Below are 25,524 nucleotides of genomic sequence, written 5' to 3'. Positions count from 1 at the left end.
GAGTGTTTTGGTCAAGGATCTTCTCTCCCCAAGCTGGCACACGCTTTTAGGAGAGACTTCACTGTGTCACTGGAACAAGGGCAGTGAGGAGTAGTGAGAGCCAGACTTCCAACAGCTGTGATAGACAGTGTCATCTCCCTGGAGGTATCTTACCCTGCCTTCCTTGGGATCGTAAAATCTTTGGATGAGCTGAACAGTTGTACTTTTCCCACAGCCACTGCCACCAACCAGGGCCACTGTCTGGCCAGAGCTAATCTTGAGATTCAAGCCCTTCAGTATCTGCATATGTAAGAAAGGTGACCAAAAACCATAACAGTATGTAAAAATGTCAGTGTAAATTTAAAGAAACTTTAAAGACTACAGTGAAATAGCATTCATATTTATAGCAGAATCGCATACAAAAACCCCATTCATAAATATGGACATTTAAAGTTTCAATAACTAATGAGTTCAGCTTAATTTTCTTCATATTTACCTCACAATTGATCTGATTTCAATGTACTATACAACACATTTCATCGTTATCCATATCATAGACCCATTCATATGGCAAAATAATAATGATTACTACCCATAACCAAAATATAATATAAGGATGCTGGAGAGGGACTCTTCACTAGGGACTGTAGTGATAGGACAAGAGGTAATGGGTTCAAACTTAAACAGGGGTAGTTTAGATCGGATATAAGGAGGAAACTCTATCCTGTCAGGGTGGTGAGGCACTGGAATGGGTTGCCCAGGGAGGCTGTGACTGCTCCATCCCTGGCAGTGCTCAAGGCCAGGCTGGACGAAGCGTTGAGTGAGATGGTTTAGCGTGAGGTGTCCCTGCCCATGGCAGGAGGGTTGGAACTAGATGGTCTTAAGGTCCTTTCCAGCCCTAACTATTCTATGATTTTATGTTTCTAAGAGGCACAGATAAATACTAACATTTAGTATGTCTTATTTTGCTGTAAATTTTTTCTTTACTATAATTTATGAAATTAGTATTACTATAAGTTATGAAATTATTACTAAATGTTTTGTGTAGCCTTAACTTCCTATAATTATTATCTTTGAATCCATGGGGGAGAGATCTCTATTCATATAATACCTGTATAAACTTATAAAATAATCCACTGAGATCAATAGTTATCTTTTCATTTATATTTGTATATGAAGAAAAATAAGCACATTGACTTAATTCACTTTCTTGATAGAAGGAAACCCCAAAATATGTAACATATTTATGAGTGAGATTGGCTTAAAAAGAAAGCTCTGTGTCTTTCTGCCTGTCAAAAATAAGGAAGATACCTTTATCCAGGTAAGTGATTTTCCTTCAATGCAGGGAAGAAAATAGTTACATAGTACAAAGACACTCTTCATGAAAATATTTTCATAAATCATTCAAATGTCTTCTACCTCCACTATATTAAGCCTCTAGATTTATGACAGTGCTTTAAAAAGCAAACTTTGTCTAGAAAAACAAATACAGATTCTGATCTCTATATTTAACAAGCCCTTGGTGGATCTGCTTTCATTATCTGATAGATTCTTAGCAGAGCTGTATTGCAGGTCCCTTTGAAATCCACTATGTCATCCCTATTATTACAGTACACACCCACTTGGGTTAGATGCATAAATTTTTATTCTGATAGCAATAAATCTTTAAGTTTATTGCATAGCCACACTGACTACAGCTTTAGGCAGAAAATTACTCAGAAAACTTGACATGTTTAGATAAAGTGTAAATAACTCTAGCTAAAATCCCTGTGATGGCAGAGTTGTTTTATATAAGCTAGTGAATCAAATTGGAATAGTTGTATTTCTGACAAAATGTTACTTATGTTGCTTTTTTTTTTCTAATAAATGATCCACGTTTAACTGTAATGTGTATAAAGTTTCATTTACAGTACCTCAACATCTGGCCTGGATGGATAATTGAAGTAAACATTTTGGAATTCCAAGTTCCCTTGAATCTGGTCTGGTTTGTGACCTGCCTCTGAATAGCTGTCAATTTGAGGTTCCTGTGCAAAATAAAACACAAATTAAAATAAAACCAAACAAACAAAAAATCCAACCAAAGCTTTTTCCTGAGGATTTCTTTCATAAAGCAGTCCTAGAGTGCACTGTTATTCTGCAGAGCTATTAAGTGCAATTTTACAGCCATTAAGATCAGAGTTCTGAAACAGGTAAATTGCATGATGTTTTGCTGCCTCATTACTACATTCACGAGCTTATGCAAGAACACTGTCATAACTTCTCCGTTTAAGCTTTTGTGTGATTTAGTATTTATTGTCCTTAAGACTGTACCACAGCTTGCCATAATTTCAGATTTATTTCACGGCCTGACGGTTAACCTGAACAGGCCATTCTAATGAGCATTCATACACCGTTCATTTATACCTTTGCCCTTTTTGCTGAAACAATATGCGTAAGAAAGAACCAATTCACTGACCATTAAGCAGAAAGAGAGTTCTTAATTATGACTGCTTTTCTTTGCATCCAGGGTGGGCTTACAAGCTGAAGCATGTCTTAACAGTAACCCAAAATATGCAATTACATTTCATAGAGCTTCATTAGTTAGTAAAATCACAGCTTCCCTGACTTCAGACTCCCTTGGCAACTGAAGTACACATCCAGGTTACCAGGCTGTGTTTTATTGATCTGCCAATGCTCACACTACTGGTCGTGACAATGATACTTTGAAACCTATGCTCACATACCTCCGCCATTTGTAATTACATCTCTATATTGCATCATAGATGTGCCTTTCATGATAAAACATTAGAGGATGCCTCCAACATTAAATGATTCAGAGATCTACTTTTACCTTTGAAGTAACGACTGATAAGTCTAGAAGACAAAGAGGAACTGACTAATACAGTCTATCTGCTTATATGTTTATAATTCTGTTTATTTTACACATTGTTATTTTTCTAATACTGCCTGTACTTTAAAAAGAATAGTATCTCAGTTTTGAAATGAGAGTAAGGGCAAAGATACTCACATTGTCTATGATATTAAAGATTGCATAAGCAGCTCCTCTTGCACTAGCAAATGCCTCTATGCTTGGAGCAGTCTGTCCAATGCTGAAAGCTCCGATCAATACAGAGAAAAAGACCTGAAATAAATGTTTATGGTGGCATATTTAAATACTTATTCAAGCACAGAATTACATTTATTTATTTACATTAGATATCTTTGGGTCAGGAGGCTCCATGCATGTTAAGGGAAGTTTAAGGAATGAAGAATTCAAGGAAAAAAATTGAAGTGTCTCTCTTGAACAAAGAATAACTCTAAGAAAAAGACTTTTTAAGATTCAGCTGAGAACTGAGTTCATGGACAATGTGAATGTTGCAAACATATTAATAAAAGTGAAAAAGCGTCTGAGATTTGTAAGTTCTATGGCAAAAAATGTATAATTACACTTGATGTCTCAGGATTTATTGTACTAGTTAATTCTTTGGCAAAAAGATGTTCCAAAGCCCAGAAAGTATATTGTGTATCTTCCAATGAAACAAAGACAAGATGCAAAGCACTATCATTCTGCTTTCAAAGTGACAGTGAAATAAAGTATGCAAATCCGGTTTCTTAATCACAAAGTAATAAAGGGTCCCTCTCCTGGAATGAAAGAGAATGAGTACAAACAAACAAGAAGAAAAATTAAACAAAGCAGAATAAAAAAAAAAGTTATTTTCAGTGAAGCGTAGTTTATTACTTTCAGCTAGTATCAAAACAAAATAATAAAACCACAGTGCTTGGAGATCATAATAACAGCCATAGTATGTCAGAGCAAAGGTCCATCACACCCATCATCTTTTCTCCAACAGTGGCCATTCACAGATGTGAACCTTAATAAGGTTACACCCTCCCGTTCTTGTTCTAAAAGCACCATTCCAATGAATTACAACATAGGCAACAGAAATTGTAAATAATTAGAACTGAAAAAAATGAAAATAATTAGAACTGAAAAAATCACATACAAGGGCATGAACCTCAGTGAGATGTTCCATGTGCTAGCCTGTCTTTAAAAAAAAAAAATAGGCAGGTTCGAAAGAGCCAGTAATACATACCAGAGACATTTTTCACAAACTTCAGTGACCCATAAACAAAACAGGTACTTTTAAAAATACTTACAGATACATACACATATATGAGGTCTACTGGCTGAGTTTCATCATTATTAACAAAGTCATTGTTGTTACCATATTTGTTAGATAACTCATACAAAATTGGAATTATTGCTACATGAAGAGAAGAATTTTATTTTCTTTAGTGTTCCTCACTATTACTGTGAATTTACTCATTAATACTTACCGTAAGAACTTTGCCAATAGTGTAATCATCAGTTAAGACCAAGGTAGTTCCATACCAGAAGGCCAGAGCATATGATGCATATATCAGTAAGAAAGCAGCACCCATAGAAATATTAGCTGTAATAGCCTTTTTTATTCCAATCCGTTTAGCATCTTCTAAATTTTTATGGTATCTGGAAGAAAGATAGAAGTTCAAAATCGACTCAGACTTATACCATGGCACACATCACCAAAACCTCTGTAGATCAATTAGAAAAAGAACACTCACAAAGTACACCAAGATGTGCAAAATAAGTACAAAGGCAGTCAGGCACAGGGACTTTAAGGTAACTCACAAAAAGGCCAACACAGTCAACCTGGTATACAGAAAAGAAAGGGCATCGCAGTTCAGCAACTGGTATTCAGGTTCCTTAAATAAACTGCAGGTCACTGAACTTTGATCACGAACCATTTGTGACAGGTTTTGAGATTATAATTGTTAGCTTCAGATAAAAGGTTAAAATATATCATAGGAATGATTTTTTATAGCATAGTGGAAACAGAGACATTGCTTATTAGTACCTTCACAACAATTACTGAGTAATCATATTACCAAGGATACCATCATCTCCTCTCATGGCAGGGCCTTTTTTTTTTTTTGTCTAAAGCTGACACAATGTGATGTTTAAAGTAGTCTGCACATTTCTAGAGTAGAGACAATATATCAACTGCTTTTGACATTTTCTAGAAAAATAACTGATCGTCTTTCAGCATGTAGTGAAACTTATAATAGGCTGTAACAGAAAATTTCCCATTACTTAAAACCACAGGAAGCTAAAGGCTTCCCCATTTTGAAAGATTTTCAACAGCAAAGATACAAGAAAATTTCAAGCCATCTGAAGCAAATACTTTAAAATCAGCTGATTAAAGCAAATATTGCTGTTACCTTTTAATTTCTTTTTCCTGTCCTCCAAAAGCTATTACAGTACGGATTGCTGCCAGAACTTCCTCTGCAACAGCACCTGCTTTTGCATATGCAGCTTGTTCTTTGTCAGTGAAAGCAGAGAGAACCTAATACAAGATCAAACATTTTGACTTAAGAAAAACAGAATGAGCTCAAGCACTTCATAATGGCTTTTATCACCGTTACTTTCTTCCAATGTGAAGCCTTTTGATTTTATATGTGTAAGTGCAGAATATTCAATATCAAATAATTCAACATTACTTATTCTCAACACTAAGAAATGAATTTTTTCCACTTTGCTTTTGCCCAGTGCAGGAGATTAGATAACTACTCCTACTGAGTGTGGTTCTCCCCAGTTAGGTCTCATCTCTGGCTACCTTAGCCTGAGGGCTCTATAGTTTACACTAGTTGGCCACTGCCCATGAAGACTCTTAGCCAGTAGACATACGTAGCACATGCTTGCTTCTCTACTCTTACCTTTTCTACAATATATTCACTCAAGACAGAGAATGCTTACATGATCTTCAAAATATAAGGGAAATAAAATACTATAAAAATCTGAAAGCTTCCAAACTACAAATGCAAGTCACTCCAAACTCATGGTAATTTAGTACTTCTCTCACCTAAGTCTAAACTTTCTTACCAAAGCTGTTATAAATCTGAAAACAAACTCTGTCTGAGACCGAGGCTTGGTCTAATTTATTAACTTATTCGTGCAATTATTCCTTCCAACAGAACAAGTACTCGTGTATGAAGTTTAACAGTTACAGATATGGATTCTACCTGTATATCTTGCTTCATTTTCTATATAAAAAATACACTATAAAGGCAGAAACAGCTTCAAATCAAACAACTCTGTCCAGTCTACAGGAGTTATAATATTCAAACAACATGAGGGTACTTATGTAGAGTGCATCTAAGATCTTATGTACACAGAAGTTGTCTATAAAGCTATAACTGTTCTAAGCAATAAATTTTAACAGCAAGAACTACAGATATGTAGATTTTTTTCACTAGCTTTCTTCAATATAAAACCTAACACTGAATGTATGTTAACCTACCTTTGCCCAGAGGGCTGCTGAGAGTCCCAGGACAGGACTGACTGCTAGTATTACAAGGGTTAATTTCCATCCTCTTATGAGACCAACAATAAATCCTGTTATAAATGTTGTTAGAGCTTGAACAAGCATTCCAATTTTGTCACCTATTCCGTCATTAATCTTGGAGACATCACTGTAAAACAAATCACATCCAAAATATGTAGGCTGGGCCTCAGTCTTCCTCAGAGGGAACTTATCAAAATACTTTTCTGTATCATTGCGACAGTCCAGTATCAGAAGTATTAGAAGTTCAGTCTCTAAGACTCTCCATGAGAAAACTTGTAATTTGACAATAAAATAATGAAATTTAGTTTCACAATTAAATAATTCAGTTTAAAAATCATCATTAAAAAAAATGTAATTCATTCATGCTTAATAAGAGAAAATAACTTTGGGAAAGGTACAGTATACTTACTCCAGAAGACGAGTGTTAAGTTCTCCCACATCATTTATATCAAACCATCCAATTTCCTGTCTCATAATTGCATGAAAAAATTTTTGTCTTATTTTTTTTATTTGCCGGCCTGCTGCTAAGGTCCAAAATGAAGTTTGGATATAAGCAGCAAGAAGAACACCAGCTGCTATTCCAGAATAGTAATATGCATATCTGAAAGAAAAAAAATAAAACAAAACAAAACGAAACCCAAAAAATAAGGTCAAGATTCTTTGAAATTAGTTTTAATTACCTCACTAGTCTGTATTTAGCTTGATGCTTACTACTTCTCTTTTAGACATTAATTAGAGTTTATACGTTTATACTAGAGTTTACACGTCTCTCTAAAACTTGTCAAATTTTCTATGGGTAGTATTTAATATCAATTTTCAGATATGTAATAAATAAAATGAAGCTACTGTTAGAAATTACTTTTTTTTTATAGTATATATTTTCTCATAAGATTATTTCAGAACTACGTTTCAGATACAATACCCTTTTCGCTTAAATGGTCTTTTTCAAAAACTCCATAACATTTTTGTTTCAGCACATAAAGACATACTTAATACAATATACCCATGTTACAAACACATTTATATCAGAAAACATGCCTGTCTATATAAATATATAGATGCATGGATGTTGTAAACATTTCCTGATTTGAGAATACAGCATCACTATACATACATCTATTGCAAGCAAATGCCATTAGAACAATTTTTATTTATTTATTTATTTATTTTATTCATAGCTGGTATTTGACTTTTAAATTAATTCCGCTCTGTGCTATGAGCAGGGTGTCAAGTCAAACCCAAGGAGTGTGTAAACCCCTATATTTCTCAAACTGCAACTAAATTTGAGCCACAGTTTTAAACTGTTCAGAATCAAAACAGGCTTGACTTCATTCAGAATTGACATCAGAATCAGTTACAGGTGAACTTAAACTAGAACTATACCAGAAGAATGTAACTGATGTAAAACATGACCAAAATCAATGGCTACAGAATCAGTATGCTTAGAACTGCAGCCCATGAAACTTGGCAGGAATCTGTGTGCAAATGCTCTGCACACACACACACACAAAAAGGCTTTATATAGTAAACTTTTCAAATTTTAATGCAGCCTTTTTTGTGGCTAAGATATCACACAGTTTAGTCAGGGACTTTGCAACTATACTCATTATGAAATGAACTACATCTAAACAGTTTTATAAAAATGGGTTAATGTCTAACTGAATGCTGGTTAGTTAAATATTGACCTTGATCATCTTGAGCAACATTAAAGCTCTACACAGAAACTATCAAACTAAACCCAAGAACAGTGCTGCAAAATTCAGCAGTAATTACTTTAGGCAATTACTTTATAACGTTACATCACTTAAATAATTGCTTTATGCTTGGACTTTGCTTCATGACAAATTGTATCAAAAGGGATTGATAACTTCACCAGCTTCCATGCTGATGAAATACATTCTGTAAATTCACGGCTGAAACTGAGCAGAGAGTAAATGCTCACTGCATTGTAAAACCATGATTCTTTTTCTCTTGAGAAATAGTTGGGTTTTAGGAAAACTGTTGTTTGAATAACAAGCACAACAAAATTTACATGTATAGTTCGATACTTGAACACACATGTGAGAGCTTCGCCCTTGTAAAGTTTTTATTACTATTTGACCTGCTGGAAGGCATTGTTAGAGAAACAACGAGTGGGTACAAACAGCTGCTTCTTCAAACCAGTGAACATCCTAAGTCAAGGTTCTATGTAGAAACTTTAGAAAAGAGAACTTATTCCTGTGCTCCATTCCTTATTCAACAATTTGTTTCTAAAGAGAAACTCGGCCTACTTTTTATTCATACCTGTACTTTCAGATTTAATGTCTAAAAGATAAGGTGGCATGTATGAAGTTTGTGGTAGGTTGACCTTGGTTGGATGCCATCTGCCCACCAAAGCCACTCTGTAACTCCCCTTCCTCAGCTGGACAGGCAAGAGAAAAATATAATAAAAGAAGCTTGTGGGTTGAGATAAGGACAGGGAGAGACCATTCACCAATTATGTCATTGGCAAAGCAGACTTGACTTGCAGAAAAAATGAATTTAATTTATTACCAATCAAACTCGAGTAGAATAATGAGAAAAAAACCCAAATACCTCCCACAGGAGACAGCTCTTCATGAACTTCTCCAACGTGAGTCCTTCCCACAGGCTACAGTTCTTCACGAACTGCTCCAGTGTGGGTCCTCTACATGGGTGCAGTCCTTCAGGAACTGACTACTCTACAATATCAATTTTTCATCAGCTCAAGGAATTGATGGATAATAATCAATATAATTTTTAGCATAACAATTACTTTTTATAAAATCACAGGGAAATAAAGGAAGAAGAGAATACAAACACATTGGGACCCAAAGCGCCCCTGAAAAAGGGGTGGTATGGCTGAAAGCAACAGATTACAGGAAAGTTGCTGGGAATGGCTGGGAATATTCAAGAATCAACCATTACTTTCATGCTAAAGCATTCAAAACATCTGTGGGAGAAGAATGGCTTGACTAGAAACATGCCTACATTAAAAAAAGAAGAAATACCAATTTCAAATTACCTGGTCATATCTTCTTCCAGCTTGTTAAGAGCATCTAAAGAGAAATTCATCATGGTGTTGTTTCCTTAGAAAGGAAGAAAAACATAACTACTTCTAATTTAGCAAGTTTTAACAGATTTGCTTTCCTGCATGCTGTTCAGCAAATTTTAGTTGTTACATCTCCTTTTGAATCAAGATGATTGAAAATAAAAAAATGAAAATGAATGAACCTTACTAATATAAGTTTTGCCATATCTCCACTGACTATTAAGCTACATCAGTGTAACTTGAGATTAAAAGTTAGCCTCAGGAAGCCTCAGTCTGGGTTGGTTTGGTGTTTTTTTTTTTAAATATAGGGCATTTGTATAATGCAAAAACTCATTAAAAACACCTAGACAATGACATTAAATTAGTACCTGCAAATAGCTTAACCCATTATGAAAACAGTGGCTCTAATGTTGGTGTTGGCCCTAAAATTATAATGCCCGCCCCGAGAACTTAGTGACAAAAGTTTTGAGAAGACCACAGCTGCAGCATTTTGCATTTGCACCATTAAAAATCTGATCAATTTATTGTACTTGGGAAGGAGAAAATAATGAATTCTTTGTTCTGATAAAGGCAGTATGCCCAGGTTTCTCACAGCAGCTTAAGAACAGCAAAAATGGATGTAGGGTAGAAGATAGTCACATCCTTTATCTTTTTCTGTATCACCATAGGCTTTTATTAAAATGTTTAATAAAATGTTATTGGGTAATATTTCAGGCAACAAAGCTGTTTACTAGTTTAACATCTAATGTGTGAGTTCAGAGAACAATGTAATTTGGTTTAACTGTTTGTTGATAACAAAGTGACAGTATCACTCTTCCCTTTTGTATTCCACAGTACATGCCGCCCCTACTTTGTGTTTGATTTGCTACTCATGATTCAGCAAATAAGGCTATTCAACAAACTGATCCAAGCTAAAAATTAGTACTTTTATTTTTGGTAGAAAATTTTCTATTAGACCTACTTACTGATCCGATTCACCTTGAGAACTATAATTGTCAGATTCCATACAAGGGAATCAACAGGAACTCATGCTGAAGAGTTGGAAAACCAGCCTCTTTCTATTTATCACAGCCACAGTTAAATGATTTGTTGAATGTACACTGTAGTGGATCATTTGAAAAAAATTAAAAGTAAAACCTACTAATGCATGAACTAAAAATACAGAGAAAAAAGAAAATCCATAGTGGTATCTCTATTACAACAAACACAAGAGTTACTAATTTACATTAGAGAGCAGTAGCAAGCTGGGGTTTCTGACATCAGTATGTCCTGTCAAAAGGCTTGAATCTCCCTAGCTCTTTCCCAGATATGAGTTATTGTTCTCTTCATAGCAGATATATTCTTACCTGGAAAATCTGAGTCTCCAGAAGCAACAAAGCTATCAGTCATATCACCAAAAATTACCATCGCAACAGGGAGACTGGTTCCATGGGCTATTGCCAAGAGAGTGCCTAGTATCATTAGTAATTTATCTGACCAACTGGAGTATCTAAACTGTGAGTGAGAAGAGAAATTAATTCTAATCAGGGCTATCAGAATGCCAACACGATGTTATGTCTACAAAGTCAAGAAAAAGCTATCAGTTGTACACCTAGTGTTACAAAACTACAACTTTGTCTTAATAGGAATTAAACTTACAAAAAAATATTTATAGGTACAGGAATAAATCTGTCTAATGTGAACACTTTTATACTATAAACTATCAAATCCAGAGGAGTATACTATTTCAAAGCATCAGTATCTGCACCTAGGTAAGAAAGGCTATATGAAAGTAAGGCATAAGAAATTTGCCCTTTTAAAGTTTGCCATTTACAATTTAATTTATAAGAAATTTTAATGTCATTGTGACAATTAAGGCAATAATTACTTTTACTGTAAATTCATTATTATGCAGTCAGAAATACTATGCCTAATGTACCAGACATATTATCAAAACATACTGGAATCATAAATACCTCTTGCCATTGAATTTAAAGTTTCAGCACATCCGTTACAAAATCACTGACTTTAATTTTTAGTGTTAAATACTAAGCTTACTGCTGTAAATTATAGGGGTATGATATAATTGTTCAAGTGCAAGCTGGTATAGCAAAGCAGAGAAATTGTGCACTGGCCAGCATCATGGACCATAGTTTCATTTCTGTTATTTGACATGTCATTGCTGTGCATTATGCACACTAAACCTACAAAATACAAAACATTTCAGTATTACTAAAAGGGGACCTAAGATTTACTTTGATTAAATATTAACAAATTGCCTTTTCAAAAATATACTGAAAATAAAAAATATCTGGAATTGGAAGTACTTTTTAGTACACATTTTTTTTATTTTAAGTGACCTCAGTGCCATGGAGTTGCCCTTTGCTGCTGACTCAGGTGACTGAATACTGATTAATTGGTTTAATTAGTGTGATTAGTACCCAATTCAGCTGATTTAGAGGACAAAACCACATAATATTAGGTATATGGACACCCTTTGAATTGTGTTGGAATTAATGCCTGAACATGGAAATCCCTACCTTTCACAAAAAACTAGTATGGGTGTGTTTAGCATGATAACTTAGTAAGGGAAGACTCCTAAGAATCCGTATCAGTAATAAGACAGCTTCTTTAATCAGAGAATCATAGAACTATAGAATCACAGAATCGTTTGGGTTAGAAGAGACCTCAAAGATCATCTAGTTCCAACCCTGCTGCCATAGGCAGGAACACCTTCTACTTGACCAGGTTGCTCAAAGAGTCATCCAATCAGGTCTGGAACACTTCCAGGGATGGGGCAGCCACATCTTCTCTGGGCAACCTGTACCAGTGCCTCAGCACTCTCACAGTAAAGAATTTCTTCATTTTACCTAACCTAAATCTCCCCTCTTTCAGTTTAAAGCCATTCCCCCTTGTCCTATCAATACATGCCACTGTAAACAGTCCCTCTCCAGATTTCTTGTAGGCGTCCTTTAGGCACTGGAAGGCTGCTCTAAGGTCTCCACAGAGTCTTCTCTTCTCCAGGCTGAACAACCCCAACTCTCTCAGCCTGTCTTTCATTGAGAGATGCTCCATTCCTCTGATCATCTTCATGGCCCTTCTCTGGACTCACTCCAACAGCACCACCTCCCTCTTGTGTTGGAAGACCTAGAGCTGGATGCAGTATTCCAGGTGGGTTCTCACAAGAATGGAGAGGGAGAATCACCTCCTTAGCCTGCTGAAAACTACATCCAGAAAAAGAACTGCTTGATTGCTATACTATATGCAATACTCTGTACTATCAAAGTATTTGATAGAGACCATATATGCACTACTACAATATAATTTTAACCACTTTGTTTACACATTGAAATGTATGTGCATGTACACATATATAGAGAGAATGAATCTTACCAGTGCAAATGGGCTGACCACCTTAGCCTTTTCTGCTTTCTTCTTCTTTCTTAAAAGGTATGATAGTTTTAGTGCATTTAAAAAGCAACATTTTACAGAAATACTAATTCTCTATATTAATAAAGTTCAATTAAAATATAACTATGAAATAATTTTACAGAAAACATTTGCATATAAAATGTGAAGCTCTTCCCAGTTCACTGCTCTCAAAGATGAAACAACACCCTTGGGCTGGTGATTCCACAACCTGATCAGGAAAATTGCAAACTGAAGCAGTAGATAGCTTTCAAATTGGAAAAGAGGAAGATAACTTATAAAATCATAGTGGATGGGGAATACATAAAATGTTCAAGGTATGTAAAATATCGATTCCAAGCCATATTAAAAATTTCAAGATAACTTTTAGCTGATGATGTAACTGTATTCAAAGTGTCAACTGCAACATAATTTGTGTCATATTTTAAAACTATTTTTCAATAAACTCTAGTCAATGCTGTGGATACTTAGTCCTTAAAAGAAAATTATAAAGATCCTCCTTCAGCAATGAATGTATCAATGCTACTCTCAGATTGTTACAAAGCTTTCTGTTATCAGAGTTTCCTGATAAAATAAACTAAACTAAAATTAAATTAAATATGAAACAAAATTTAAAATAATATAACCTATCTTATAAGCTTCAATACAGAAAACGTTTTCGATGTTTAAGAATACTTACTGTTTGTCCTCAGATTCATGACCCTGGCTAGAAACAGTGACATCATAACTATTTCCACGTATAGTACGCTTCTTCTTGTATTCATCTTCAGAATACATTTTAAATTTATTTACGATAGCTCCCTGTAAAATAGTATTTCACTGAGAAATATATAACTGTTAAGCTAAGGACAGTAATCTCAATGACTATTTGTTTGAAAGAAAAATATAGATACTTATTAAATTCAATAAAGTTATTAATGTCATACACTGCAAGTGAATTCTCTGAATGGGAAAGTACAAACATGTTGAAACAGGCCCAGATGTTTGGAGTTTGCCTACAAACATCTACATTTTGTAGTTGTATCTATTTGATCACTGTGTGTCCTTCATTTGATTTCATTTGAATTATATAAGCATTATATTTTCTGCAATTCTGCACAGATATACAAGATAAATGGTAAAGTAGATGTTTATGTAAAAGAAAGTGCAGTTATTTGGAATTTTCTGAAATCTAGTTAGGAGTTAATTTTATAAAATATCTCTGCTCTAAAAAAAAATAATAAAATACTGACATACCGTGAAGGTTGCTCTTGGATTGCGTCTAGTCCTCTGAAAAAGTATTCAAACATCAGCAGAATTAATATGGTTAAAGACATGCGGCATGACTGGACCTTGCTCTTCTCATATAAAAAAAAAAGATGATCGATAGCTGTCTCCTGTTTTTTTCCCCACTCCCGTTGCCTTGCCTTCTTTGGAAAGTAAGTGTGTGCACTTTGGACTCTGCTAAATATTTTCTAAAGGGAATATTTAGCAAACAAAGTCCTTAAATTCAAGCTTATTTCATTGTCTCCTGGGAAAATAAGCCTGAATAGTCTATTCTTCCCCCAGAAAAAGTTCCTTTAATCTACTGTTGGCTTAATTATGCCCCTCAAAACTTCCAGTAATTTCTATTTACTTATTAGAGATGATGCTGAATGCTCCAAGTAACTGTTACACTTAAGGATTAATCCATAGTGAGAATGAAACCAAGTAATACAAAAGGAGTATTTTACTCTTTTGCTTCTTTTCCCCTCTTATAATTCTAATCCAGAAAAACACGAGGCATCTAGCCTGAAAGAAAACAGAGTTTTACTATAATGAATATTGTTTCTCATTTGAGTAACTGAGGAACAGCAAGATGAGTTTCAGACTCAGCTTAGAAATTATTTGGAAATAGCTATCGTTAGCAGAAGTCTGCTCAGTCAGTATCCTTCTGTTTTTTTAATGTATGTTCAGATTATAAACGGTTTCAAGTGGACCATTTATTTTATTGTGTAATGTATTGTTTTTAATCAGTATCTGCAGGCAGTACCTTATTTTCAGTGAAAATAACAACTATTTAAAACATTTAAAAGAATTACTTGAACTTCTTAACTGTTACTTCAATGTATATAGTAAACTAGATATGTTTTATTGCCTTTAAAGATGGAGAGTTGGATTTTCCAATAAGCTTGAGGTAGGCAAAATGGTGGAGGGTCCCAGCAATCCTGTAATGATTCCTCAACAACTTTTAGCCCTAGCATAAGTTAGAAAAACTGTAAACAAGCTCTGATTTACCAAAAAATGGGGAATTTATGTTTCATTTTCATAGAATCATAGAGTGGTTTGGGTTGGAAAGGACCGTAAAGATTATCTAGTTCCACCCCCCCTCCCCGCAGCATGGGCAGGGACACCTTCCACTGGACCAGGTGCCTCTTTCCTGTTAATCAGTGCTGGAAAAGAATACTACTTTGTATACTACTACTAAAATATTACTTTGTACTACTTCATACAACTTTGCCAACTCGGCCACCCTTCTATCAATGAGAACTTCCCTGTACAAAGAGAATTATCATGTAGTCAGAAACTGATGATTTTGTGTTCCTTGAACTATGCTGTATAGCTCAGCCACAAGACACCCTGTAGAGGAACTGCTACATCTTATTTGTCCTGGACCAAGCATAAGGCCAAATTAAGTTATTGTAAACATCAAGCTCCTATTTATATTTAAAAAGAAAGTGTACTCTGAATATAAGATTTTAATGATTTTACAAAGCTCCACTTTTATTACCTGGTGATTGCATTTGTAGTTAATTGTTTATTAGCTATTAACTGTTTTATACTAATAGTTTATTGTAGTAAGAGGTAATACCACAAACTAAACTAATGTCACTAGCTTCCTATTAGGAATTTACAAACTCAGTCTTGCTTCTGAAAGCTTGAAAATTTTTTGGCTTATACTTAACAACAGAAAATCCAGACAAATCTACAGCTCAGTTTGAGAGATGTTTCCTATATATGGAAAACACTTTTCTTGGTGTTTATTTAGCACTGATGTTATTAAATATGATTCAATGATACATTCATATGTGTGAAGATACTATTTTTCATAATCATTTCTTGCAGCATAGTTGCATTTAAAACTGGATTCTTAGCTACAATTATAACTTATACTAAGTTACATTTACACTGTTATAAATGAATTTAACTGAAGTGGTATTTACATTTGTCTTAGATTTACTAAAATTTCTTAAACTATTTAAAGCAGGATTAAAAAATTCTATCTTTTTAGAGTATGAGCAGATGTTTTAGCCCTCAGAATATCTAGAAAAATGCATGCCTTTTGGATCTGGAAAAACAAGATATGTTAATTTAAAGGAACATGGTATAGAACATTGGAGACTTAAAAGTGTTCATTACTTCAGTTTACTGTATTTAATTTGCTGTACAAAAAATTATGGAAAACCAACAATAAAATTGATTTTTTGTGCAGGTGGGAAACATTTTTCTTGATTGAAGTTGAGTACAGCATATATTATTAGAGACACAGCCAGTTCTTTTTCCTGATGTTTTTTCTAGCCAACAATCTGTTTGGTAACATTGTTAACAGTATGAGTAACCAAGGAACTCATACAATTACTTAACTTTCACCTTTCCCTCGCTAAATCACTTGGGTTGGACAGCTTTTTCTCATGCACAAAGAGCCTTTGTAAGCTGAACATACACAACTTAGCAGTATTCACCAGTTACTGATTAGTCACCACACAAAAAAGATAACTTGAATTAACAAAATACTACACAGATCGTTAGTAGGCTCAGTGCCCTGAATAAGAAACAGGAAAAGTCTTCGCTGGCTAAGGCTTTCTCAGCAAGGTGGGGTAGGGCTGGTTTTTACTGCCCCCGAATGGGTCCTCAGTGTGACTCAACTGACACCCTGCAAATTCCTGCTTTTCCCTTAGTATTTTATTCCTCCTTTCCTCTTGAATCCTTGAACTGTTACCTAGCTGCCTCTCAAGAGTCTTACCTCTGTCTGCAGTTTTACCTCTTCTAACTTGCAAAAGTCCACTCTATCAATTTTTCACAGTTCTCAGAATCACAAGTCTGAAAGAGGGTTGTGCAGCTGTATCTTAGATCACAGACAGCTGAACTCCTGAGGAAGAGAGGAAGTTTACAACCTCAAGTCATTATCTATAAAATACGTAACAGTATTAGTATTATATCCTATACAAAAACAGCACAGCAAATACAAAGAACTTCCACTGCAGTACTTTTGAAATTTGTGTTACTATAGTGAAACTAAAAATAATTATTAATTCACTTAATTTCATAGGAGATTGATTATGGCACTATGACCATGTTCTGCATGTTAGTCTTTGAGCAAAGTCAAATTGCTTTGTTCCTTTCTGATGTTTGCTGTAAAACAGGTGTTTGTAGAGTGTAAGGAAAAGTGATTCTACAGGCAACTGTATTCAGTGCAGATACATACTTGTTCACAAATTCCAAACCTTTTAAATAGCCATACCCATAGACAGAGTAATGCTTCCTCTTACCAACCACTTCTTCCAGAAACACTGCTGTATGCCACAGCTCTGTTTTACATGCCACAATGCTAACACATCCCTGACAAAAATCCAGGTGGATCCACCAGGAAGATTCCAGTTCCGATATCAAGATGTGCCCATATGTGATCATTTTATAAGAAATGGTTCTAAAGAGACAGAATGAAATAACCCCCTCCCCATGCAGGACTTCAGTGATTAGAACATTAGATTTCTGTATGTTGTGGCCAGCTATGGTTACTGAAGAGGCAATTATTTTTGGTTATCCTATTGACCCAGATTAGATGCTCTACTGTCTTGTTAACTTATCTGTATCTTTTCTTAACTCCCAATTTCTCCCATTCCATAAGGGATCATTAATCTTAATTCCACAAATTAATTTCCTGAAGTCCTATCCAATGGCTAATCATATGTCCTTATATTTCCTAACATTTCCAGGTACAAGGCTTCTGCTTTGCTTGCAAAGGTGCTATCAACAGCTGAAACTGGTGGCAAAAAAGATGGGAATAGAGATCAGGTACAAGTAAGTACATTTATGCTGATCCCAAGCAATATATATTTATCTACATTTAGCTCACTCACTAGAACTGCTAGTCTCCCTGTGAACTGGTTGCCATTGGAAATGAGACCAAGCCTCATTTCCATTTTCTGCTTCCAGTTCCTAGGTACAAGATAAGTTTTAAAAAAGTGTTAATCAGCTACTGATGATATACAATATCTAATGCTTTTTAAGAATAAAGGAATTTTCCTTCTGTTAGAATAATTTGATTTCTTTCAGGGAAAAAACCAACCAACCAAACCATGGAATGTGGCTTATACTTTACATACAGAAAAAGTTTTCTTCATAGTCAGAAATGCCCAAGACTTATAATTTGGCCTGGTCTCCAGTTCACAACAATGATAAATCTGTTCTCACACTACCAAACAGATCAAATCCCTTACAAACCACAGGCTCTCAAGTCATTAGTGAGCAATTCAAGGTGCCTCGTCATTGGCTAAACAGTTGCATAGCATTTAGTTGTCAGCTTTTCACTGCTGATGTTTTAGTTTCTACATTTCATACTTTTCAAAGGATAGAACAGCTGTCTTCCCAAGTCAGTAAAACATTCTATTTCATTGACAACTCTGCTATGTAAGAATCTGAGTGCCAACCTAGAAAAACTCCTAAAAAACATTCCTTAACTGTCTTTTTCACAGCAACTACTTCATATATGCATCTACCACAGGGTACAGTATTATAGTGCTTGATAAAATTTAAGTAATATCTATACTACAATAACATTATAATTTTACTTAAACCTCTATCAGTATTCTAAATTAAAATTTCTCACCTATTCAAAATACCATTTTCCCGTGTTATTTATTTTCAGTCAAAACTTACTCCAGTTCTGACAAGTTGACACATCACTAAATCATTAAAATGTTTTCTGATTCTAATAAGCATTATTGCTCTACTTCCAAATATAATCCATATCAAGGGCAAAATAACCTGTTCCCATACATCTCCCACTGAAAATGGAATATATTAGACTTCTGTCTTGCAAATCCAAATTTCACCTTTATTCTCATTTATTTCATATTCATTTTTACACATCAACTTTGTATAAAAGTAACATACCATATTAAACAGCAACATGATCAATGAAATTTAAGAAGTGCTAAGTGCCCAAACTCACACACTAGTATTGGTAAACAGAGACCTTCTTTCCCAATAAACAGCAGGAAGAACCAATACAAAGTATTTAACTAATCAGCAAGCCTCAGGGGTCTTCCCCAATGCTTTCTCCCCTTCCCTGAATGGAACGTGAAATCACAACATGATGTCTTGTCTACTTTCTAGACAGAATGGGAGATGAAGGCTGTAGGTCAGTGTTCCAGCACCATCAGAGATAACTGAAGGAATGAAGCGATCTCTGTTTATATTCCAATTTCCTCACCTTTTGCACACTAGACTTCCTCCTTTCTGATGCAATGTTGTGTCACTACTGCCTCCCAGTTTACATTCTGCTTGCACACAATGACACACAACCCAGTTTGAGGGTCACAACACTAAAGGTAATTCCTTTATTTTTATAGTCAGCAGCAAATAATAAATGATTAACAGCCCACACTGACTGAATAAAGTGTTTGGAGCATCCCTGTTTTCCACGTCACCATTCACTAAGGTAGCAGTTAATACTATGGAGCAGAACTGAATTTAGAAAATGGATCTGTTTTAAACTACTTCTGGTGATTATCTATGGGACCTGGGGGCACGCAAACAAAGCCTTTTATCTAACCAGTAAAGGAAATGATCTTGTAGTGATTCCATGTCTTGGGCCATTTGCAGAATTTGCAGAAGGCATTGTATCGTTTTCCATGCTGTCTGGGGACAGATGTATTTCTAGGATATCCCATGTGCTAAAGAAAATAGATGATTTTTCAGTGATCGTGCATGGCTGTCAACCAGTTCATGAAGAGGTACACTGACTTGGCACTTATAAGCAGGTGTGACCAAAACAAGGCCATCATATAACCAAAACTGATTCCATGGTATAGTGCACATGAAGGAGGAGAACACATCTTTGTTATTGATGGAACACTTTGGCAACACATTATCAAAGAAAGAGGCCTATTACTCTATATGACAAGAACAGGAAGAATTTCTCACACACCAACTGGATAGTCCAAATCTAATGTGTATGTAAAATCATGCTTACAGGAACAAAAATTATTTGAAATGTGGTACTTTATCTTCTCATAAATATATCTGTGACAAATATTCTTTTGGAATACTGGTGCAGTAGGTCACTTCACAGGGTAGAATTACTACCTACTTTCCTGATTTATCTCCACCTGTATTCATATTTCAAGTAGACTGAATTATTTAAGAGTGACAGGTCTCTCAGGAAAAGTATATGTACATGCTTCTGTAAGGCCTAAAAATGAAGATAAGTCTATAGCATCATGAGCGCATGGATGGTCTTTTCATATACTGGGAGTTAGACTGGGTCATCACATTTGATTTCTTACAGAGTTCACCTTGTCACAGTTAATCTGGCACCTGCACCGACAATTTCCCCTCGGTTCACAAGGGGGAAAAGACAGGCAGGCAATAAAATGCTTACACTAAGATTTCATAGTAAGATGTTCCCATAAACATTTTAACCCCAAGTATGGGTAGAAGTTACTTTATGTGCCACCACTATGGTAGTGATCAAAACATCCTTTGTGCTACCACATTATTAATAGTGATGACTGTTCTGATAATGGGGAACTGAGTAAACGAATCTCGCATTCAGGATCACATGAGTGCAGATAAGGACTTGATTGTCATGCCATATCAGGTGACTCATACATTAGTGTTAAACCATGACAGGAACCGGAGAAAAGCAATAATGACATTGTTCACCTATGAAAGCTCCCTTTCTTCTTCACATATATTTATGTAAATATATGGAAAAATAGAGTAATGAACAACAGAAAACAGAAATATATGTGTGTATCTATCTATCTATCTATATCTTCTATACCAGCAAATTATGGGTAGAAATAACACCAAACGTTACCGAAACCTCTGTTGTGCATAAACTTTGACATAGATGATAATAAAGTCAGACTTTTGTCTCCCTTTTGATCTGGGTGTATAATCACAGAATCGTTAGGGTTGGAAGCGACCTCCAGAGATCAGATAGTCCAACCTCCCTCCAAGGCAGGACTGCCAAGATTAGGTTACATAGGAACACACCCAGGAGGGTTTTGAAAGTCTCCAGAAAGGGAAACTCCACAACCTCCTTAAGCTTACCTATGATGATGTTATGGAGACAGCCTTGCAGAAGTCAAGGTAGATGTCCTGGCTTCAGCAGTAGCAGTCATTTTTCTCAGTCTTAGCTGGTGCAGTGCTGTGGTTTTGACTTTCAGCCTGGGAACACTGCTGATAACACCGATGTTTTTAGTTGTTGCTAAGTAATGTTAACTCTGACCAATAACTTTCTGAGTCTCTTGCTCTGCCAGGGAGGAGGGGAAGCTGGGAGGAATCAGAGACAGGACATGTGACCCAGACTAGCCAAAGAAGTATTCCATAACACACCACATCATGTCCAGTATACAAACTGGGGGCAGTTACTTGGAAGGGCTAGACCGCTGCTCAGGTCGGTCTGGGTATTGTTTGGCAGGTGGTGAGCAGTTGTATTCTCTTCCCTTGTTATTTCCCTTATCATTATTATTATTGGTGACAGCAGTAGTGGTTGTGTGTTACACCATAGTTACTGGACTGTTCTTACCTCAACCCGTGGGAGTTACATTCTTTTGATTCTCCTCCCCATCCCGCCGGGAGTGGGGGGAGGAAGCTGGGGTGGGAATGACTGAGCAGATGCGTGATTCTGGGTTGCCAGCTGGGCTTAAACCATGACAGTAGATACCATCCACCACCCTCCCCTCGTCAACCCATCCTGCCATGTCATCAGAGAAGGCTATCAGATTAGTCAAGCAAGATCTACCCTTGATGAATCCATTCTGCCTACTCCTGGTGACCTTCTCTTCTACATACTAGTTTAATGCTGTTTCTGCACACTCAGAGAGCCCTTTTTCTTCAGTAATAGTCACTCGGCAAGTATGTACAATGAATATGTCAACATTTCTCTATCCAAAATAAAAGAGGGATATATGGGAAACTCAATCCACAACTATACTGAAAATTCATGTTAATGTGAGAACAAAATAGGCTTTTACTGACCCAGTTATACAGTTTCAACCAAAACCATGGTAAAACTAGAACTCACAGCACTGGCTACTCCTGCTTGCTTGTGCTGCTCCTAAAACTTGGGATATTACAACACTGTCAACTGACCTGACTGCATAGGAAGCAAGCTGCATAGGAAGCAAGAGTAATTGCTTAAATTGATTCAGAGAAAACTCCAGGAACAAGGAGGCCACTGAATTCAGAAACTTGTAAAATGGGGCTGCCAGGCCTTAAAGATTTACTTTCTTGAACTAGTAAAGAATGCACAGCCTCTAAAAACACTGCCTCAGAGTGGAGTATGATCATCATCTACAGGAAGAATCACCTGGAAGAAATTCAGCAGGTAGATGTCTCAGAACAGTTATCCCAGGGCTGAAAGGAGATTTGGCTAGCAAGGTTATTCATCTAGAACACTATGATACTGTAAAAATCATATGAATCCTGGAAAAATTGTTGGGATTGGCATCTGGGGAAGTATCCGAGTTCATAGAACTCAGTAGTTATTCAAGTAGGCGTGATACAAGGCTTAATTGAGCAAGAATAATTCTAGGACTTGTGAATCAAGCAGAAATACAATGTGAGAAGCTGCCAATTCAGCCTCAACAAATAGGCAATGTAACGACGGTAAGAAGGAAAGCACAGAAATCTCACTCTGATGGATCTGATAAAAGGTCTGCACATACTATAGTTTTCAGAAATATGGTCATAAATGACCCACAGTCTCCATTTAAAAATACAGATCAAAAGGAACAGAAAAGGGAAAACAGTCCTTGGTGTGAGTTTAGCTCTGTAAAAAAAAGATGGTAACAATAACTGCAAAGGACCCTTGGAGAACATTATAAAAACTTCCTTTAGCGAACACCAGTGGGACTACAGGAAAGCTTTTTTTTTTTTTTTTTAATGCTAAAATTTGAGAAAAAGAGGTAAAGATATGAGAAAATTGAATAGAATCTACAAATTCCTTATCAGCTTGTTTTCTCAAGATAACGAAAAAAGATGAGGAGGAGGAATGAAAACCACTGAACATAACAGTTCCCTCTCAGTGAAGCCCTCAAGTATTATCTCTTTCTCTAAATAACGAGCCACTAATAAGACTAGGGATACTCTGCTGTCTACCTGTCCCTGGCCTAGTGGTAAAATTACAATACAAACAATGCAAATGGCCATTAACTGTTAATTGATACTGTACCATTAATACAAACTCTTCAATGAATTTGTTCCAGCTGGAACTCAAGAAAGTAGAAAAATGGTAAAACTTGTATTATATGCATGAAAGGATGATCATGCACCTATATTAAGATCTCTGCCTGCATTTAAATAGCTGCCAAGTTCAAGAGTTCCTTCTGAGTATAGGAATGGGAGGATCTCTCCTATAAACAGCAGGGAAATATTGGCACAGCTTTGCTGAAACAAAATATATTAGCTGCAGATTCTGCTACGGATGTTTGAGGAATTGGTGCTGACCAGTGGGAGGTTAGGGTGGAGTGATTCCTGCAAGTCACTGATGTTTTGTTATTAAGAATCCGGAGGAAATAAAAACAGTGGATATTCGGGTAACAGAATTTCCTCAAGTTTTGTGTGTCTGTAAGTTAAAATGTGAAAAAATAGAAGTTGTGTATTAATTGAAGGTCTGGATCCTCCTTCCCAAAACACAGTCTTCAATGCATGCAAGCAGGATTCCAACCCACCATCAACAAGCTTGCTGGAAAGCAAGGCTCTAGTACAGAGACCTATAATTTTAACTTCCCATTTTGTCAAAGGTTAAAAGCAAAGGAAAAAGCCTAAAAGTGTATTTTTAACACATAAATAAGGTAGCTACCTCTCAGGTTGTTTGTGGTAGAAACATGCCTGAAATTCTTGTAGCACTAAACAGAACTGCTCAGTGATTTTTTGTTATTGACTTAGCCAACATTTGCTTGGCACTAGCAGAGCAAAGCTGGTAAAAACAAACTTTTACCTATGAGGGAAAGCAATATTGTTTTATCCATGTACCTCAAGACTTTTAGATCAAATGTATCAAATGTGGATGAAATTACCATCAAAACATGTTAGGCTGGTAAAGCACGAGAATGAATTGAAAAGTCCAGGAATATACCTCAGAAGTAACCAGCATTACTTGAAACACAGGCTTTAAAACTAATCATGACAAAACTCAGTTGGTACAACCTGAAATGAAATATTCAGAAGTAGTTTTGGGTCAGGAAGGGCAGGAATAGTTTAAAGTCGGGAAGGGAGGGTGACGCTGAGATCACCAAAGGGTAGAACTGACTATTAGGGTCCTTGCTCCCACAATATACAATAATTGTATTAGATTCACTTTTGCAGTTGCTTACATTGCTGTAATAATATCCTTACTTTTACAGAAATTGGTAAACCACTAACCAAATTAGTGAAGAAATCTCACAAACAAGAAAGGAAAGAACAGAAAGAAGCAAAAATGCACTAGTTCAAACCCTGGCCATCAGATGCTCAGATTCTTGTAAGCTGTTTCATATTCATCTGGCCACTATGAACCTAGACTTTGGGACTGTGCTATTTCAAGAACCCAGAAATAAGATGCAAGTTATAGCCTTTGCACTGAGAGTCTTAAGATTAGTGGGAAAGAACTCTATTCCATATTAAAAACCTGGTCTGTCATTGGCATAATCAATGCACTTTGGGAATACATCCCTAGAAGCTGCTTTGCAGTAGTACATATTATAAGTACTCCACTAAAGTACATAATCAGTGGAAAAGTACAAACTGGATATGTATCAAATCCTAGGTTAGCTGGAGGCACATTGGAATTTTATAAACTAAAAGGCTTCTGTAGAAGATGACAAGATTTTATCACCAGCTCTATATGGCTTTTAACCACAGGAATATGACATAAGTGTCCTTCTTATCACCAACTCTATATGGCTTTTAACCACGGGAATGTAACATAAGCACCCTTTACCTGTTTATCTGTCTCTCGCCAGATAAAAGCTCCGTTCCTGACTTCGTGCCACAGGTGGTGGTTCAGATGACTTCAGTTTTTATCAAAAGGATGGAAAATCCTCAATTAGATATGCTGCAACCGCCATGAAAAACAAAAAGAACTGTTCATCTTCACTCTGCACAAAAGCAGAGCTACATGGTCTTCCAACAATGTTAAAAGAGGAACCTGAAGGAAATGATCTGGCTTTGTACATAGTTTCAGACCGGATATATCAAGCTTTAACTAATTGGTTACCAACATGGAATAAAGACAATCTACAAACACAGAATGGAAATTTGGTAGCCTTTCAATCATGGAAAGGAAATCCTGAACACAGTTTAAAAAAAGCAGAAAGGAAAAAAGTATGAAGGTCATGTAAAAGCATACCAAGAGTAAAAATACAGAAGGAGCAGCATTGGAATAGTCAAACAGATGCCCTTGGCAAGGAGGCTGTGGTGACCCCCGGAGAATTAACATTTGAAAGAAGCACCCATTTTGAAAACAAAACAAAGAAATCTGAACAAAGC

The 25,524-nt window shown here is 35.9% G+C and overlaps 1 protein-coding gene across 2 annotated transcripts in view; it reads right to left on the bottom strand.

The window, feature by feature from the left end:
• LOC133208312 (ATP-dependent translocase ABCB1-like) overlaps nucleotides 1-25,131 on the bottom strand; it is a 52,621-nt gene extending 27,490 nt beyond the window's left edge. Inside the window, exons 1-13 of one of the 2 annotated variants that reach the window (XM_061346099.1) lie at nucleotides 24,977-25,131; nucleotides 16,784-16,909; nucleotides 13,481-13,602; nucleotides 12,766-12,814; nucleotides 10,740-10,887; nucleotides 9,367-9,430; nucleotides 6,754-6,945; nucleotides 6,300-6,471; nucleotides 5,221-5,345; nucleotides 4,297-4,468; nucleotides 2,987-3,100; nucleotides 1,893-2,003; nucleotides 154-279 (exon numbers count right to left, since the gene is read on the bottom strand). In XM_061346099.1, coding sequence (XP_061202083.1) covers nucleotides 154-279; nucleotides 1,893-2,003; nucleotides 2,987-3,100; nucleotides 4,297-4,468; nucleotides 5,221-5,345; nucleotides 6,300-6,471; nucleotides 6,754-6,945; nucleotides 9,367-9,430; nucleotides 10,740-10,887; nucleotides 12,766-12,814; nucleotides 13,481-13,578 — 1,371 coding nt within the window. In that variant the 5' untranslated portion in view covers nucleotides 13,579-13,602; nucleotides 16,784-16,909; nucleotides 24,977-25,131. Of the gene's footprint in view, nucleotides 1-153; nucleotides 280-1,892; nucleotides 2,004-2,986; nucleotides 3,101-4,296; nucleotides 4,469-5,220; nucleotides 5,346-6,299; nucleotides 6,472-6,753; nucleotides 6,946-9,366; nucleotides 9,431-10,739; nucleotides 10,888-12,765; nucleotides 12,815-13,480; nucleotides 13,604-16,783; nucleotides 16,910-24,976 lie in introns of those variants that run through there. The other variant, XM_061346100.1, reaches the window with a different exon arrangement.
• Nucleotides 25,132-25,524: the final 393 nt, after the last annotated feature.

The sequence above is a fragment of the Neopsephotus bourkii genome, unplaced genomic scaffold, assembly GCF_033783945.1.
Source record: "Neopsephotus bourkii isolate Nb327-2 ecotype Australia unplaced genomic scaffold, CSIRO-AGI_Nbou_v1 NB_257, whole genome shotgun sequence".
Lineage (NCBI taxonomy): Eukaryota > Metazoa > Chordata > Aves > Psittaciformes > Psittacidae > Neopsephotus > Neopsephotus bourkii.
The sequence above is the reverse complement of the archived record's forward strand: the minus strand, read 5'-3'. Positions and strand labels throughout refer to the sequence as shown.